General features: G+C 37.8%; 3 protein-coding genes, 1 long non-coding RNA gene and 1 pseudogene across 7 annotated transcripts; 2 read left to right on the forward strand and 3 right to left on the reverse strand.

Moving 5' to 3' along the window:
- Positions 1 to 3120: 3120 nt before the first annotated feature.
- Positions 3121 to 5013, reverse strand: LOC104782171 (uncharacterized). Its single transcript, XR_015597226.1, has 4 exons — positions 4469 to 5013; positions 4275 to 4307; positions 3504 to 3724; positions 3121 to 3393 (listed from the first exon to the last, which is right to left on the reverse strand). It is a non-coding gene; the product is annotated as an uncharacterized LOC104782171 (long non-coding RNA).
- A 274-nt stretch (positions 5014 to 5287) lies between these two features.
- LOC104782172 (histone H2B.4 pseudogene) lies at positions 5288 to 5889 on the forward strand (annotated as a pseudogene). The gene has a single exon (XR_015597225.1). The product of XR_015597225.1 is annotated as a histone H2B.4 pseudogene (transcript).
- A 925-nt stretch (positions 5890 to 6814) lies between these two features.
- On the forward strand, positions 6815 to 9002 carry LOC104782173 (uncharacterized). Its single transcript, XM_010507035.3, has 3 exons — positions 6815 to 7489; positions 7740 to 8018; positions 8338 to 9002. The coding sequence occupies exons 2-3, from the start codon at positions 7755 to 7757 to the stop codon at positions 8656 to 8658; spliced, it is 585 nt and encodes a 194-aa protein (XP_010505337.1). The 5' UTR covers positions 6815 to 7489; positions 7740 to 7754; the 3' UTR covers positions 8659 to 9002.
- A 279-nt stretch (positions 9003 to 9281) lies between these two features.
- On the reverse strand, positions 9282 to 12944 carry LOC104782175 (arginine biosynthesis bifunctional protein ArgJ, chloroplastic). Of its 3 annotated transcripts, none has more exons than XM_010507036.3 (18): positions 12581 to 12944; positions 12385 to 12473; positions 12175 to 12294; positions 11959 to 12082; positions 11760 to 11833; positions 11618 to 11662; positions 11393 to 11443; positions 11237 to 11305; positions 11063 to 11121; positions 10892 to 10961; positions 10738 to 10818; positions 10561 to 10647; positions 10353 to 10475; positions 10147 to 10209; positions 10001 to 10078; positions 9761 to 9906; positions 9614 to 9684; positions 9282 to 9536 (listed from the first exon to the last, which is right to left on the reverse strand). In XM_010507036.3, exons 2-18 carry the CDS (start codon positions 12442 to 12444, stop codon positions 9454 to 9456), a joined length of 1404 nt encoding a protein of 467 aa, XP_010505338.1. In that variant the 5' UTR covers positions 12445 to 12473; positions 12581 to 12944; the 3' UTR covers positions 9282 to 9453. The 3 variants fall into 3 exon arrangements, 2 of the variants coding, with proteins under 2 accessions (XP_010505338.1, XP_087367812.1); XM_087511686.1 differs by having other exon boundaries at positions 10353 to 10471; positions 10557 to 10647; positions 12581 to 12720; XR_015597574.1 differs by lacking the exons at positions 9282 to 9536; positions 9614 to 9684; positions 9761 to 9906; positions 10001 to 10078; positions 10147 to 10209 and having other exon boundaries at positions 10353 to 10471; positions 10557 to 10647; positions 10740 to 10818; positions 12581 to 12720.
- A 274-nt stretch (positions 12945 to 13218) lies between these two features.
- On the reverse strand, positions 13219 to 14479 carry LOC104782176 (organelle RRM domain-containing protein 2, mitochondrial-like). The gene is made up of 3 exons (XM_010507037.3): positions 14308 to 14479; positions 13683 to 13751; positions 13219 to 13578 (listed from the first exon to the last, which is right to left on the reverse strand). Exons 1-3 carry the CDS (start codon positions 14426 to 14428, stop codon positions 13337 to 13339), a joined length of 432 nt encoding a protein of 143 aa, XP_010505339.1. The 5' UTR covers positions 14429 to 14479; the 3' UTR covers positions 13219 to 13336.
- Positions 14480 to 14491: the final 12 nt, after the last annotated feature.

The following is a 14491-nucleotide window of genomic DNA, read 5'->3' on the forward strand; positions in this document are numbered from 1 at the left end:
TACCTGTTTTTTAATTAGCCTTTTCTTTAGGTATGATTTTTTTTAGTGTTATCAATCGACAATAATTCATCCGACTCTGTGTAGTTTAGTTGAAATTTGAAACATAACCAGGGGGGGTTTATATACTACTTTTTCTTATTTCTCATTACATTATCATAGTGTAAATTAACAAATAAACATTGTGTCGTTGGTCCACAAAATGTTAGGAATCTCACATATGATACAAGTAATTGAGATGATAATTGTTTAACAGGTTTCCTCTTATATATCAGAAGCAAAGTGTATTAAAATTCAAATATAAACAATCAGTACAATTCGAATTGAAGAGTTCTTTGATCTCTAATAACAAACCTATGTTTGAGCTTGAATTAAGCTTATGCACACTGCAGAGTCACATAATCCAACGTCCAAAAAGTTAAGTTCTAGACTTTAAATGTCTTTGCATTACGGGTTAGACTATTTAGATAAGAATTGGTACTTAGTGAGTGTTAATACTATAATCTAAAAGAAGAAAATGAAGTTACTAATTTAAAAAATGTAGGTAGAAAAGAGCAATAATTACTAATTAAAAAAAGATGAGCAAAAACTGAAGAAGAAGGTATGTGTAAAGATTATGGAGAACAGATCTAAGTGAAGTAGTTGGTGATTGGTGGGAACATAATTACTTTGTTAGTGTGTCTGTATCAAATGTTTAAAATGGTGTAAGTCGACTCAGACATCAAGTCTTATCACCCACTTGCAGCTTTATTTCTTTGGTGCGTTCTTCATCAGATTTAACTTCCCCTTGACCTATCTCTACTCTCAACCCCATAATTCCCATTTTCCTAATAGATAATTACTAGCTATAGTTTTCATCATGACACAACAGATTCTTCATAGATTATGTTGTGACACCCAATCATGAGAAAAGCTCATCCATATGAAGCATATCTCATTAAACTTTTTTTTTTTGTTTTTGAAAATATAGAAACCAATCGTGTTGAATGTTAAATTGATAAAACAGAATCAAAATTGGATATTGTTTGATAGCAAATTACTCATTTGGATTTGGGTTGCTTTTATTAATATCTACAAAAATAAAGGAGAATTAGGAGTGAAAGTTACACTATAAGATCCAAATAAGTCTTGATCTGATGCGAACTAGAAAGCAGACAATAGGCATCGCCATTGTGGCAAAAAAGCAAAAGCGAACCCTTTACATATCTGAAGACATAATTTCCAATCACATACCGAAAGAAGTTTCAACAATCCTAACTTCTTTTTTTCTTTTTCTTCTTTTTATAATTGTCTTTGAATCATTAGCTAGGTATGGTTTAAAAATATGACAACCCTTCCCGTGACCCTACTAGCCCACCACTAGCTTGCCCTTATGGATCTCGAGCTGGCCTTGCAGGACATCGATCCTAACCCCTCACTGTGGATATGAACTATTCATCCAAATCCACCAGTAGGTTATTGGTGCGCCAGGCGTTCCTCGAACCCTGGTCTCCACCCTTTAACAACTTTCCCACAGGACAAGCTGTCACCAATTGACATCCGCTCCAACGGACCCCAAGCTGGCCCTGCAGGACATCGATCCTAATCCCTCACCGTGGATATAGAACTATTCATCTAAATCCACCAATAGGTTATTGGTGCGCCAGACGTTCCTCGAACCCTGATCTCCACCCTTGAACAACCTTTCCACAGGACAAGCTATCACCAATTGAGCTGCAGATAACAAAGAAACAAATGGTGGTGCATGCCTTTGTTTCTTCTCGTTACCTTACGTTTTACACGTTTTAAGAACCGCAATATGCTGATTTTCGCGTAGCTTGGGGATGTTCCTCCGGTAGCCTGATCTTGGGTAGCTGGGAGAAAGTTCAAGACAGAAGATATGTTACGATCAAAACAATCATCACAGACGACAAATAGATTGTCAATCGTACGTGTAACTGATGTTGGAGTCTATAATGAATTAGGGTTTAAGGTAATGCATGGGCTAATCTTTGCTCAAATGTCAACTAACCCTTGGAAACAGAGTATTTTACCTTTCTGTTGGATATGTTATTTTACTACATTCAACGTACATATATATAAGTCACGGAAAACAATGTTCATGTTGTGTTCCTTAACATTCAAACTAATCGTTGCACTTTATAACTCCATAAATCATCAGCCAATGAAAAAAATCAACGTTAGTATATATTGAAGACAATAACAATAGCCTGAGCCATGACATAGGGTCTAAAAAAGGACTTGATTCCATATTCATCAGTAAGAACTTGGCCCTTGGAAAATTTGGCACATCATGGAAATGACAAATGAAGTGACGGGTTAAAAACTCACGTGAAAAATAAGGAAGAGAAATTAAAATACTAGACCATGGAAGGAGAAGGTAGAGATACTCTTATGCTTGTGATCCATAACCAGCTTTGTTTCCCACTCGAATCTTGTTGACATTGTCTTTGCTCAAATGTTATGTTAGGGGATCTGATTCCTGATGTCTAATCATAGTTAGTAGATATATAACAGAAATCAAACTCAATAAAAACGTGATCTAAGAGTAAAGACAATATTTTACTACTGAAAAGATGATTTAATCTGTAAAATGCCCCCATGGCTCTCCCCATAAGTATGTTGCAATAAGATTAAACCACTTAGGCGATATTTGTAGATTCCCACCATGAATAAAGAAGGAGAATACATTCACACATTACATCAGAAAAATAAAATTAAAAAAAAAAAAAAGCAAAAGGGAGACAAGATGATTTCTCTCAGAGAATATCTCAGAAACAGAAACAAACCCCTGTTTTGTGAATTATCCCAAATTTGCAGCTTCATTCTCTTGTCATCCATCACCAGCTCAAGGTTCCATATCTTGATATTAATATTGTCAAACCCCAATACAACTCATACAACTTGTCCCATAGGACAAAGTTCAAACTAATCTTGAAACCATTAAGACCATCTCCACTCCAGAAACTCATCTAAATTACTCAAAATTAAACTAATCATATAATTAATATTAAAATAATCAAAGCAATCCACTAAGAACTTTAAACAAAATCACCTTCCACTAGAGAAGCCCTATCAAAGTTGCTTAATCATTATAATCCAAAATTTATAAACAATTTCAAGTTTCTTAATTGTATGTAAACCTTTAATTGAATCAAAATGTATGTAAAGAGATTACAATACAAAGAGATTACAATATTAGTTAGTATGAACCTTATCAAGACATCTAATACAAAGAGATTACAATATTAGTGAATGAAGCAGCTCATTGAAAGGGAAGAAACCTCTGAATGTATATGAGGTCGCTTCCATGGCCAAGATGGTTCTCCTAATGGGAGCGTCACTAGATGAAGTAGGAGACTTGACCGCCACAATGGATGTCAAACTCATCCTCCGCTACACATCAAACCACACACAACATCATGTGTTAAAGCTCATATATAATTTTGCACTAATGAATCTTATATTGAATCTGAACGGGCTTTTGGGAATGAATCTGAACGGACTTTTTCGGTTTTCGCCTTTCTTGGTTTGTTGTTGAGGAAACGAGGCTTGAAAGCATGATGGTAGGATACATGCTACAGGTAGTTTGCATGATGGATCTATGCAAGGATGTTGGATACAGTACGAAGCAATATGACAAGACGGTTGTGAAGTTGATTGAATCAGTGTAGGACTCACGAAACTCTGCAACTCAAGTGCAAGAAGTACTTCAGAAGCATAAAACCTGCAAATTTCGAAAACATAAGAAACAGAGAAAACAGAGGATCCACTAGAATGTGAAATGTCTCAGATTCTTGAAAGCTATACAAAACAATCAAATCAACTTGATTTTAAAACTCTCACACAGCAAACACAAAAACGCAACACATATGAATAAAACCAATTTGAAATTACTCTCACATCAACACAAAAACATCGCCAAGAAATAAGACAAAACAGAGGATCAATGAATAAATGTTTGCCAGATTCTTAAAGCTACATAGAAGAATCAAAGCAATCTGACTTCACTCTCAGACAAAACCTCAAAACATAACCATAAAAAGACAAAACAGATTCTTAAAGCTACATAGAAGAAACATTGAAAGAGAGAGACTTGAAACCATTTCTAATCAGTAAAATCACCAAGTACGTTGCCGGTTCCATTCAAATAAATGTCAGACCAAATGCTACCAAAACAAATTGGTAGGAAGCGGACTCTCTAGCCAAGAGTTTCAAGGCCTTGTTTAGTAACAGTAACACAATATAACAGCAAAAAATCTGTCCTTGTGGCCTACCATTTCTGGCTGTCTGGCTCTCTTATCTCCTTTCTACACAAAAAAAAAAGAATAGAAACAACAGCTCAACGAAAACAAAGTTTGAGCAAGGGAGATCGAAAGAAGAGACAATGGATACACAATCTAATAGTTGCCCCCATTAGATTGAATCCGAACAGAGACTAATCAAAGTTTAATTCAAGTTGAATCCGAACCTAATCGCTAGCCGGTGGACCTCGCCGTCCGCCTTAGGCCATCAGAAGCAACATCCGCTGACGAGTTTTCCGGACTTGAGGTGAATTGGCGAATCCATCGGGAGAGAAAAGAGAGAAAGGGTCGGGAAAGAAACCCTACAACCAATCTAAACCTGACACGTATGGGTTGCTTATGATTTGCTCTGGGTTGCTCCAACTCCTTCCGGAAGAAGCGATTCTCGGATTTTTGAGCTATATTATGGGTTTTTTAATTTTTTTTTTTGATCATAAATAGAAGAGTAACCCATTGAGCACTCCCCACCGGAGGTGCTCTAAGAAGCCTTAATACAATAGATTCTATAAGACTGAAGGAATCTCAAAAAGTAGAAACCAGAATCATCTACTCGGAGTACCTGAGGAGTACGTCAGCATTCCGGTCAATCTATCTCGGAGATTCATAGATTATTTTTCTCGTTTTTTTTGGTTGGATCGATCTAGACCGTTGGATCTTGTTCGCGATAGCTTGATTTAAAGGTTACCTTTGAAACGCTGCCGTATAGTGTTGTAGCTTTCCATTACTGCAAACGACGACTGGTTGTTTTGTTAACACTCAACTAATACTGGGCCTTGGGCTTGACTCTTTAGCTAATCTGAAAACGATTGTTTTTAGACTCAGCGTATATGGGCCTTAAGCAAAAACTTCAGATCCAACCCAATTAAAAGAAGCGATGCGTCAGATCAGATGGAAGAGATCCTCCTACGTAATCTCAACCGTTTATTTATCTACGCCACGTCATCAATCCTAGTAAAAACACAGAAACCAATAAAAAGCAATCACATTGTATCTCTTATATAAACAACAAATCTGATTACGCCTTCTCAGATCATTCATCATCAACGCCGTCTCTCTGAACTTTAATCTCATAATCTGTGATGGCACCGAAAGGAGCGGAGAAGAAACCAGCCGGGAAAGCACCGGCGGCGGAGCAACTACCAAAGGCGGAGAAGAAGATCAGCAAAGAAGTAGGAGGAAGCGAGAAGAAGAAGAAGAAATCGAAGAAGAGCGTGGAGACTTACAAGATCTACATCTTCAAGGTTCTGAAACAAGTCCATCCAGATATCGGGATCTCTGGGAAAGCCATGGGGATTATGAACAGTTTCATCAACGACATCTTCGAGAAACTCGCTCAGGAATCGTCTAAGCTCGCTAGGTATAACAAGAAGCCGACGATTACCTCGAGGGAGATTCAAACCGCCGTGAGACTTGTCTTGCCTGGTGAACTCCCTAAGCATGCTGTTTCTGAAGGCACCAAGGCGGTTACCAAATTCACCAGTTAGGGTTTTCTGTTACTTTCCGGTTTAAATGTTTGGTTTAGACTCGATTTCCGAAATTTGATGGATTATTTGGTTCTTCATCCTCTCAATAAATTGATATTTACTTATTTAGTCCCCAAGGTGGATAGACGATAGACTAGTGATTTGTTGTTATGCACCACAGCAATGACGATAGACTATATCAAAGTAACATATCTTGCCGTAGCAGGAGGTATTAGGGTCGTATACGAACCAAACCACCATGACCATGTTGCTGCGTTTGAAATCATAATGTCACTCCCGACTGCATCATAGAACCAAAACAGGGTGTGTTTTAGTTTTAGAAGGGAAATACATACTACAATATTGCTTTAGACATGGAGAAACAAAATTTGTTACTCAGTTTTGGATTTAAATTGTTTGCGTCTTCCAACATTCAAATGGTTATGCCTTGTGCCAATTCTGAATTCTGGTAAGATATATGGTTCTATCCGTTGGTAGTGATGATTGAACAACTCTCAGTGTTATATCGATCGACCGGACCTATCAAACATTAAAAATAGAGATGTGGATGACAAATAAAACCGATGCTGAAATCCCTTTGTTATGGAGCCATGGAAGGAATCTGTTACAATGGATTTCAAAGTTCGCAGCCGTTATGTTCCAGTTTGCAATTCTTTGATACATGAGGAGAAGAGAGTGGCCGCATGTAGTAGTTTTCTAAGCGGGGGACGGTAACACTAATTGGAGAGCACGATGAATATCAAATATTGTCATAAAACCAAACGCTATTTTCTTACGCAATGTTCACAATACTAATCGCTGATTCTCATCATACTTGTTACATCGTCATTTATACCAACAGGTCGTTGAATCATGACGTTTATAATACCAACAGACCGACCTAATTTTTAGGTAGATTTTGTTCGGGTGTAATTGATTTCCTTAAATAGCAGTTTATTAGCCCGTTATTAGACCCAAAAAGAAAAGTATCCAGGCCCAATAAAGAAAAGTCTTAAAAAGATAAAAGGAATACGTGTACGGTAATGAATCAATCTGTAGGGTAGGCCGCCACATCTATCACCGTTGATATATTCTTGTTTTTAAAAACGACATCAATCATTTTCTTCGTCTCCTTCCTTCCTTTGTGTTCGTCTTCTTCTTCATCTTCTCAAATTAGCCTTTTTCCTTATTATTATCTTCCTCCTCACGCGTGAGATTCGTTGTGGATATAATTAATTCTTCTCCTTAATTCTCTGGTTTTACTTTTTTTTTCCATGATCCGATTTTAAGGCTTTTTTCGGTATATCTTTGTCCTTTGTTCTATCTGCATCAAAAGTTTTCTGAGATCTCTGAAGATTTTTTTCTTTGGATTTCGAAATTGGAGAACTAGGGTTTTTTTGCGGTGCTAGGGTTTCGAAGAGCATAAGATAAAGAATGCCTTCGGTGCCCTCAAAGCTACTTCTTGTTCTTCTTCTCCTTTCGTTGACTCCTTCGTTGACTCCTTATCATTCTGGTTTGAGTTCTTCTAATCGTTCTAAACCTTTTGAAAAGAGTGATTGGCGTGGTAATCTTAGTTAACATTTCATATTCCTTCTTCCCCTCTCTGCTCTCTTCTTTTTTACCCTTTTCCCTCTCTCTCTCGTCCTCGTCTCGTTCTTGAGATTTCTTAGCTCGGATACACAATCTTTTATCCATCTCTGGTGTTTTCATTTGCAACCCAAAAAGGTAATTTTTTTTTTTTTTTTTTTTTTGTCTCAAGCTTTAATTTTTTGTTCAATTTGGGGTTTTTGTTTCAAATTTATGCAAGTAGAGTGAATGGGATTTAAGAAATGACTCTTTATTTCATATGTGTGAGCATTTGGTTTGTAATAATTTGTGCTGTGACTAATCTTATGCTTTTGTTTCCTTTGTGTGTTCTAAAGATCATTCATTTACTAATGATAACTTTTGAATTTGTTTGTGTGACTATCTTCAGCTTTTTTAGTTGGATATGAGCTCTGTTTGTGGTAAGTTGGATTTCAAAGATGCAAGCTTTGAGATTTCGGCTTCGAGTTCCACACAATGTTCTAAAGGCTTCAAGCATACTTCGTTTACTGGATCTGAAGATTCTCAGGAGTCTGATGGAGGAGATGAAACTGGTTATATACACCAAACTGTGAATGAAGAAACTACTGATGATATAAGGATTCCATCAAATCCACTTTTAAGTCCCAACTCTTCTGATGATGAAGACAAGGATGAGAATCTTACGACTGTAAGTCAGGATTCTGGTTAACTATCTATTTTTTATTCTTAGATTTTGCTGTTTCTGGTCTATATATCTAAAAACAAGTTGGGTACCAGTTTTTGGAGCTTCAAAGATCACACTAGCTAGTTGTTTTGCCTAGGCTATCGAATTAGTGTTTCTGGAGTTCCGTAGTTTGTATTTTAATAAGAGTTTAAGAGTCCTGGCAAATGGCTGTTGTCGGTTAGATTGATTTCCTAGTGAGAACCTTTTTATATCTCTTAAGCCAAGGCTGCGTATTCCCAGCTCTATGCTGGTTGTTTCTCACCTGTTTCTTGAATTGCAACAGACACCAGTTGTTCTCATCCCAGCCATAAAAGGCAGTCGAGAGAAGCATGGCTTGTCACTGAGGAAGACGAGTGTTTCATGGGCGGCTGATGTGTATGATCCTCCTCCCTCGATAGCCTCCCACACAAGAAGCAAGAAACAGCAGCAGAAACCCAAGAGCAAAGACAACCATAGGAAGACCGGAAAGAAAGGACAGAAGGGTAAAGACAACTCTTCCTCGCGTGGTGGCAGCAGCAAAGACAAGAAGAAAACTTCTCGCAAGCACAGCTGCGAGAAATTTGAATGGGTAACTCAGATGCCTTTAGTTGCAGCATCTTCTTGAATGGCATTGGCTTACTAATTTCATCACATCTATGAGCTTGGCCACCTCTTGTCTAATAATCATCAAATCTCTGTGTCTGTTTCTTGTTGAATTTCATAACTTTCCTTGTGTGTAATAGATGATCCCTAAATCGTTTGTTGCTTCTACTTTATTCTTTTTTGGATTTAGTTTCTCTGTGAGTTTCTTATGTGTAATAGATGATCGATCATCCCTAACACTATTCTTGTAGTTTTGTTGCTTCTTTTTCCTTATTGAGATTTAACAGTTTCAAACGGAAGAGGTTGACAACACTATAAAGAAGTTGTATAATGTATATAGTATTGATATGTCTTCCCAAAAATAAACTTCACCTATAGTCTTTCCTGTTTGCATGCGAGACTCATCAATGCTTTCTTATAATTACACACAAGCCTAAAAAGCTCAGCAGTATGGCCGGGCCTATTCGATGTAGGAGTAATTGTCGGCAAATATGTAAGTCGGTACGTCCCCATCCTAGTGTGCAGGAGCGGATGAAGGAAGTGCAGAAAAGCAGAGCTGATACTGATTATAATATATGCGCCATGACCTTGTATACAAATTTCATTCTCGATCATGCATTATCTCTTACAAATAGTGTGAAAAAATTGTTAACACTATTGTGAAAATTTTATTGAAGTTTCACTTTATGTGAAGAACTCAAATGAACTTTGTTTATTGAATCGTTGCTGTCTTATTTGAAGCAAAATCAGTTTATAAATTGAGATAATAACACAACAACAGTACATGAAACTCTGTCTCTCGGTCTCACTCTCAGTCCTATGAGGTGTACTCAGCATTGATCTTGACATAATCATAGCTAAGATCGCACCCCCAAGCCTTTCCGATGGCTGCACCTTCACCTGTTCACCGGACAAAACCACACTCAGGTCCACAATACAGGGTTTATTTCATAAAGCTAGTCAAAACACTCTCTTACCTACGGATAAATCGATCGTAACCGTTCCATGAACCTCGCCCTTTTTCTTGAGGTAGTTACTGGCTCCATCCCTGTTATATGCATTTGTGTAAGAACATGATCTAACTACATTTTCCCATTGAGAGACAAATCTATTGTAAGATAAACCTGTCAAATGGAAGAGGTTGACCACTCTCCATGAGTGAGAACTCGCCGAGCGATATCTTGAGCTTATCCATCTGGAAAGAAACCCCGGCATAGCCAGCAGCTGCGGCTATCCGTCCCCAGTTTGGATCTCTCCCATAAACAGCTGCCTGTCACACCAGCAACAATAGATGTTTACTATTAATTTAGAAGCAAGAAATGCTCAGTTTGATTATTCATGTACGTCTATTTCTGATCTCATACTTTGACCAGTGAAGAGGAAGCCACCGAGCGTGCAATTTTCCCTGCCTCTGCTTCAGTTTCTGTTCCTTTTACAGTTACCTGGTGATTTTTGTGTTAAGGTTTGTGTTAAATCAGAGGTTTGGGAGAAGAAGTTTTGTTTTATGAACCTCGATGAGACATGTTGCGCCTTCACCATCCCAAGCTATTGATTTAGCGAGCCCTTGCATCACCTGAAAAACATTACATACCGCAGCAACTGTTATGAAGATAGCAAAAAAAACATACATACATACATTTTTTAGGGTTCCATCATCCATGTTAAGTCCAGCTCATGAACAACTGTTACGAAGATAGCAAAAAAAAACATACATACCGCATCAAGGCATGCCTGAAGCTGTGCAGCTTCGTTAGAATTCAAAGAAGATATAGAAGGTGATCCAGATAGTCCACTCGCCAATGCAATGACTGTGTCATTAGTACTCGTGTCGCCATCTACCTATAAGACCATGAGTTAAATTTAATCAGGACTTGGGAAATGAAATGCATCCAATTACAACAATGTTTGAAACTGTGTAACCTACAGTGATCTGGTTGAAGCTTCGGTTTACTGCAACCTTTACCATCTTTCTCCAGATATCACTTTCAACTAGCGCATCCGTTGTGATGACCTGAGAAAGATAAATATCGATTTGGCATTGTTTAAAACAATGTATGTTCAAACAGATACACGCCTAAGAAGAAAGTAATAAAGGACATACACCTAACATAGTAGCCATATTTGGATGGATCATCCCGGAGCCTTTTGCCATACCCCCAACTCTAATTGTAGTTCCACCGACCTGAGCAATTTCAAAGTTTTGTAAGATACATCAAATGCCAGAAATAGGATACAAAGGTGTTTCTTGAACCTACCTGTGATTCAACTGCAACACTCTTGCTTACAAGATCCGTTGTTGTGATTGCTACAGCAGCAGAATCTGCCCTGTATATCAAATTCATATGGTTATGTCCAACGGCTACTAAAGAACTTGAAGATTGTGCCATCTACAAACTAAGAGAAAGATTGAGAAAAGAAGGTTATACTCTTCAACAGAGTCTGATATGGAGTTGACTAGGGTTGGAAGTGACTGGATAAGCTCTTTCTGCAAAAGAAAAAGAATGAGAAATATGTTGGAGAGACTCTTCCTGCAAATAATTAAGGGTAAACTAACTTAATCGGAGCACTTGCATGGAAAAGGAATGAGAAATAACTTGTACCTTTTTAATCCTCTGACCAATAACCCCAGTTGACTCGATTAACACTTCCTCTGGATTCACTTTAAGTAGCTGCAGCAATAAAGAAACAAACGGTAACTATGTTGAACGACATGAGGTTTGCGCAAGACTCGGGAATGAAAGACACCAAGGGCATACCGTCGCAAGAGAACCAACACAGTCTAACATATCTTGGTAACCAGCATCACCCTGAAAAAATGAATGATCTTAATCCTTAATAACTATAACAATAATGAGTGATGCATAGCTAATAACCATGTCGATTTCAGGCTACTTCACAATCATATTAATGAACTCCTAAACCCATAACCCTAAATCTCAACTTACTGAAAAATCATAGGATCACATCTAAGAACATCTTACCGTAGCTGCATTGGCTTGACCAGCGTTGATCAACACCGCACGCGCCTGAAAAGTTTCAAACCTTACTGATTTCAGAGCTCAAAATCACAAACTGCTTTGGTTCGAGATCTTAAAATCGAAATGATAAGGTGGAGAGGATTACCGTTTTGGAAGTCTCAAGAACCTTTTTGCAGTAAACTACAGGAGCAGCAGCAACCACATTCAAAGTAAACACCCCTAACAAAATTCCCCAAAAAAAACAAAGTCAGAAACATTTTGCCTCTGAATACACACACACACACACACACACACACACACACACACACACAATATTAAGAACCAAACAAGCTAAGCATTGGAACCTGCAGCTACAGCTTCAACATCACAAGTTACAAGAGCAAGATCAGGTTTCTTTCCAGCAGCTCGTAATCCAGCATACATACCAGCAGCTTTAAACCCTTTAGCAGCTGTAACTCCACCAGCTATCTAACCCAACAAAAAGATTTCTCTATTTTACAAAACTTTTGAAGCAACTAATTAAAAATAAAGATTACTAAGTTATGATGCCAAAGCAAAACCTGTTTCCATGAGCCTTCAGGTAAAGAGATTGGAGCTGCTTGTATGTTAGCAGACGCCTCCTCCACACTGGTTGCTACTGCGAACACTCTAAAATCTCTCCGTGAAGACGCCATAAAACTCTGAATTTTTTTGCCAAAGTTTTAATATTTTTCTTCTTAAATGGCAACTAAATCACACACACAAAATAGATGAAGAATGAGAGAAGAGACCTTAGGCGCGAAGAAATGAGGAAGCTTGAAGGATGCGAAGTGAGTATGAGAACAATGCATTGTTTTAAAACAATCACCAAATCAGGAAGCTGCAGATTAATTAAGTATGAGACCAGAGAAGATAAAGATAAGTCCCAAACTAGAAATTATATGTGATACTCAAAACTAGAAGATGATCAAAGGGGAGAGAGATCACCTTGAAGAGAGCTTGGGTTCGTGGAGTCTCAACGAGAATGATTTTTTTTTTTTTTTTTGAATTAGCTTCGGCTGCAGGCCGTACATAATGTAGAGTGTCCCCCCTCTCAATCAAATACAACCCTCAATAATTAAGCCGGTTAATAAAAGCCAGTCATTGAACCGGGAATCAATTGTATATTAAACCAAACCCAAATTGCATAAAAGATAGTTAAGGTTAAGGATCAAGAGAATCCCTGTCACATTGTACTTTCGTCTGAAAATCAAAACCTTTGAACCCTAGAAGAAGTCACAGTTCTTGTCTTTTTATGTCAAAAAAAAAAAAAAAAATTCACAGTGACAACGAAGGGGAGAGTCACCGTGGCAGAGAAAGAGACGGAGGGAGGCTGTGAATGTGATAAAATAAAACGCCGCGTTTTAGACTTTCTATTTTGATTTTTTTTGGTCAGTCATTGTGTCCTTTTCTGTTTTGCCTGATACAGCTTTTAGTTATTCTTATTACTTAAAGTCTTAAACTGCGTCTGTAGTAATAGTTTAAAAGGTGAAGAGAGAGTCATCTGTTGTTGTTCGGCATTCAGGTTTTTGTAACCTCTTATTGCATCATATGAATGATAGGGGGATATCTCCAAAACGGAAAAGTTAAGGTTCCTTTGGAAAAGTTAAGGTTCCAAAGGATATGACTTTGTCTTCAAAATAGATGAATGGCTCCAAGAATCTGATTTTATTTCATACATAAGTAGTCAGTTGGGTTTTTTGTTCATTTACACCAGCCGATGGTTTTGTTGGTTGTGAAACCAGATCCAGAATAAGACTGAGGAGGTTCCTGCTGCAGAGGCCGTCTTGGTTCTCTAGGTTTTGCAGGATCCACAAAGATCACCCAACCGTCCAAGAACTTTGCATTCATTTCTTTCTTGGCCTTCTCTGCATCTTCTATTGTTGCATATGTCACAAATCCGAAACCCTTTGATCTCCCTGTTTCTCTGTCTGTGATCACTCTCGCTACAACAACCAAACATAATCTGTGAGTTGAGGAGGCTCTATAATCCAAGATATGATGGATAAAAGGGGAGAGAGAGAGAGAGAGAGAGAGAGAGTAGCATTACCATCCACAAGCTCCCCGAAAGATGCAAATGCATCCTGAAGCTTTTCATTTGTTGTGAGTCTAGAAAGACCTATTCAAGACACACCAAAGACACAAGAGTACATATAATGAGAACACTCTTTATCTTCAGGTCTAAAAGAGACTTATAAAGCAAACAAAATACGGTCCTTTAAGACAATCTATAACTCAGAACATCCATCGGAGTTCCACATCAAAGAAGATTAGCACACTCACCACAAGTCCTCACTAACCCACTAAATTCAATTATCAGAAAAATGGAAAATTGGCAAGTAGATCTCAACCTTCATGTTGATTTCAGACACAAGATGAAACTGATAGATAAGATCAAAGATCCTAATTCTATCCCTAAGCCAAAAGGTTCTCACTTTACAAAATAGTTAAAGACTCCTCCACACTAATTCTACATTTTTACTTATCACTAAGACACTAACACAGAAGAAGTAGGAGAATGATTATTTCTCAAAATGGTCAACACTATAAACAAACACTTATCATCTACAAGAATCATCCAATCTTGCATATCGACACCATCTATAGCACAACTCCAGAAAAGCTGAAATTCATCTTTGATTAAAATTGAAAGACAATTCAAGAAAGAAATTTACCACTAACGAAGAGCTTGGGAGACGTAAGAGTTGAGCAGTGGCGAACGTAGGAGGATGGAGAAGACAAGAGGCTGTTACTAGATCCGGCAAAAAGACGGCGAAAGCTGGATGAGAACGCCATTGTAGCAACTAGCAAGTGAGACAAGGATTTGGGATCAAAGGGTTTTAAGTTTTAACTAAAACC

The sequence above is a fragment of the Camelina sativa genome, chromosome 4, assembly GCF_030686135.1.
Source record: "Camelina sativa cultivar CO46 ecotype springtype chromosome 4, ASM3068613v1".
NCBI classification, from domain to species: domain Eukaryota; kingdom Viridiplantae; phylum Streptophyta; class Magnoliopsida; order Brassicales; family Brassicaceae; genus Camelina; species Camelina sativa.

Coding starts and splice junctions, on each gene's coding strand:
- LOC104782173 (XM_010507035.3), top strand. CDS start 7,755: ATGAGCTCTGTTTGTGGTAAGTTGGATTTCAAAGATGCAAGCTTTGAG. Junction 8,019..8,337: donor AGGATGAGAATCTTACGACT/GTAAGTCAGGAT, acceptor GAATTGCAACAG/ACACCAGTTGTTCTCATCCC.
- LOC104782175 (XM_010507036.3), bottom strand. CDS start 12,444: ATGCATTGTTCTCATACTCACTTCGCATCCTTCAAGCTTCCTCATTTC. Junction 11,834..11,958: donor TGTTGAAGCTGTAGCTGCAG/GTTCCAATGCTT, acceptor GAATTTTGTTAG/GGGTGTTTACTTTGAATGTG. Junction 11,444..11,617: donor GTCAAGCCAATGCAGCTACG/GTAAGATGTTCT, acceptor TCATTTTTTCAG/GGTGATGCTGGTTACCAAGA.
- LOC104782176 (XM_010507037.3), bottom strand. CDS start 14,428: ATGGCGTTCTCATCCAGCTTTCGCCGTCTTTTTGCCGGATCTAGTAAC. Junction 13,752..14,307: donor TCCCAAGCTCTTCGTTAGTG/GTAAATTTCTTT, acceptor TGTCTTGAATAG/GTCTTTCTAGACTCACAACA. Junction 13,579..13,682: donor TTTCGGGGAGCTTGTGGATG/GTAATGCTACTC, acceptor TGGTTGTTGTAG/CGAGAGTGATCACAGACAGA.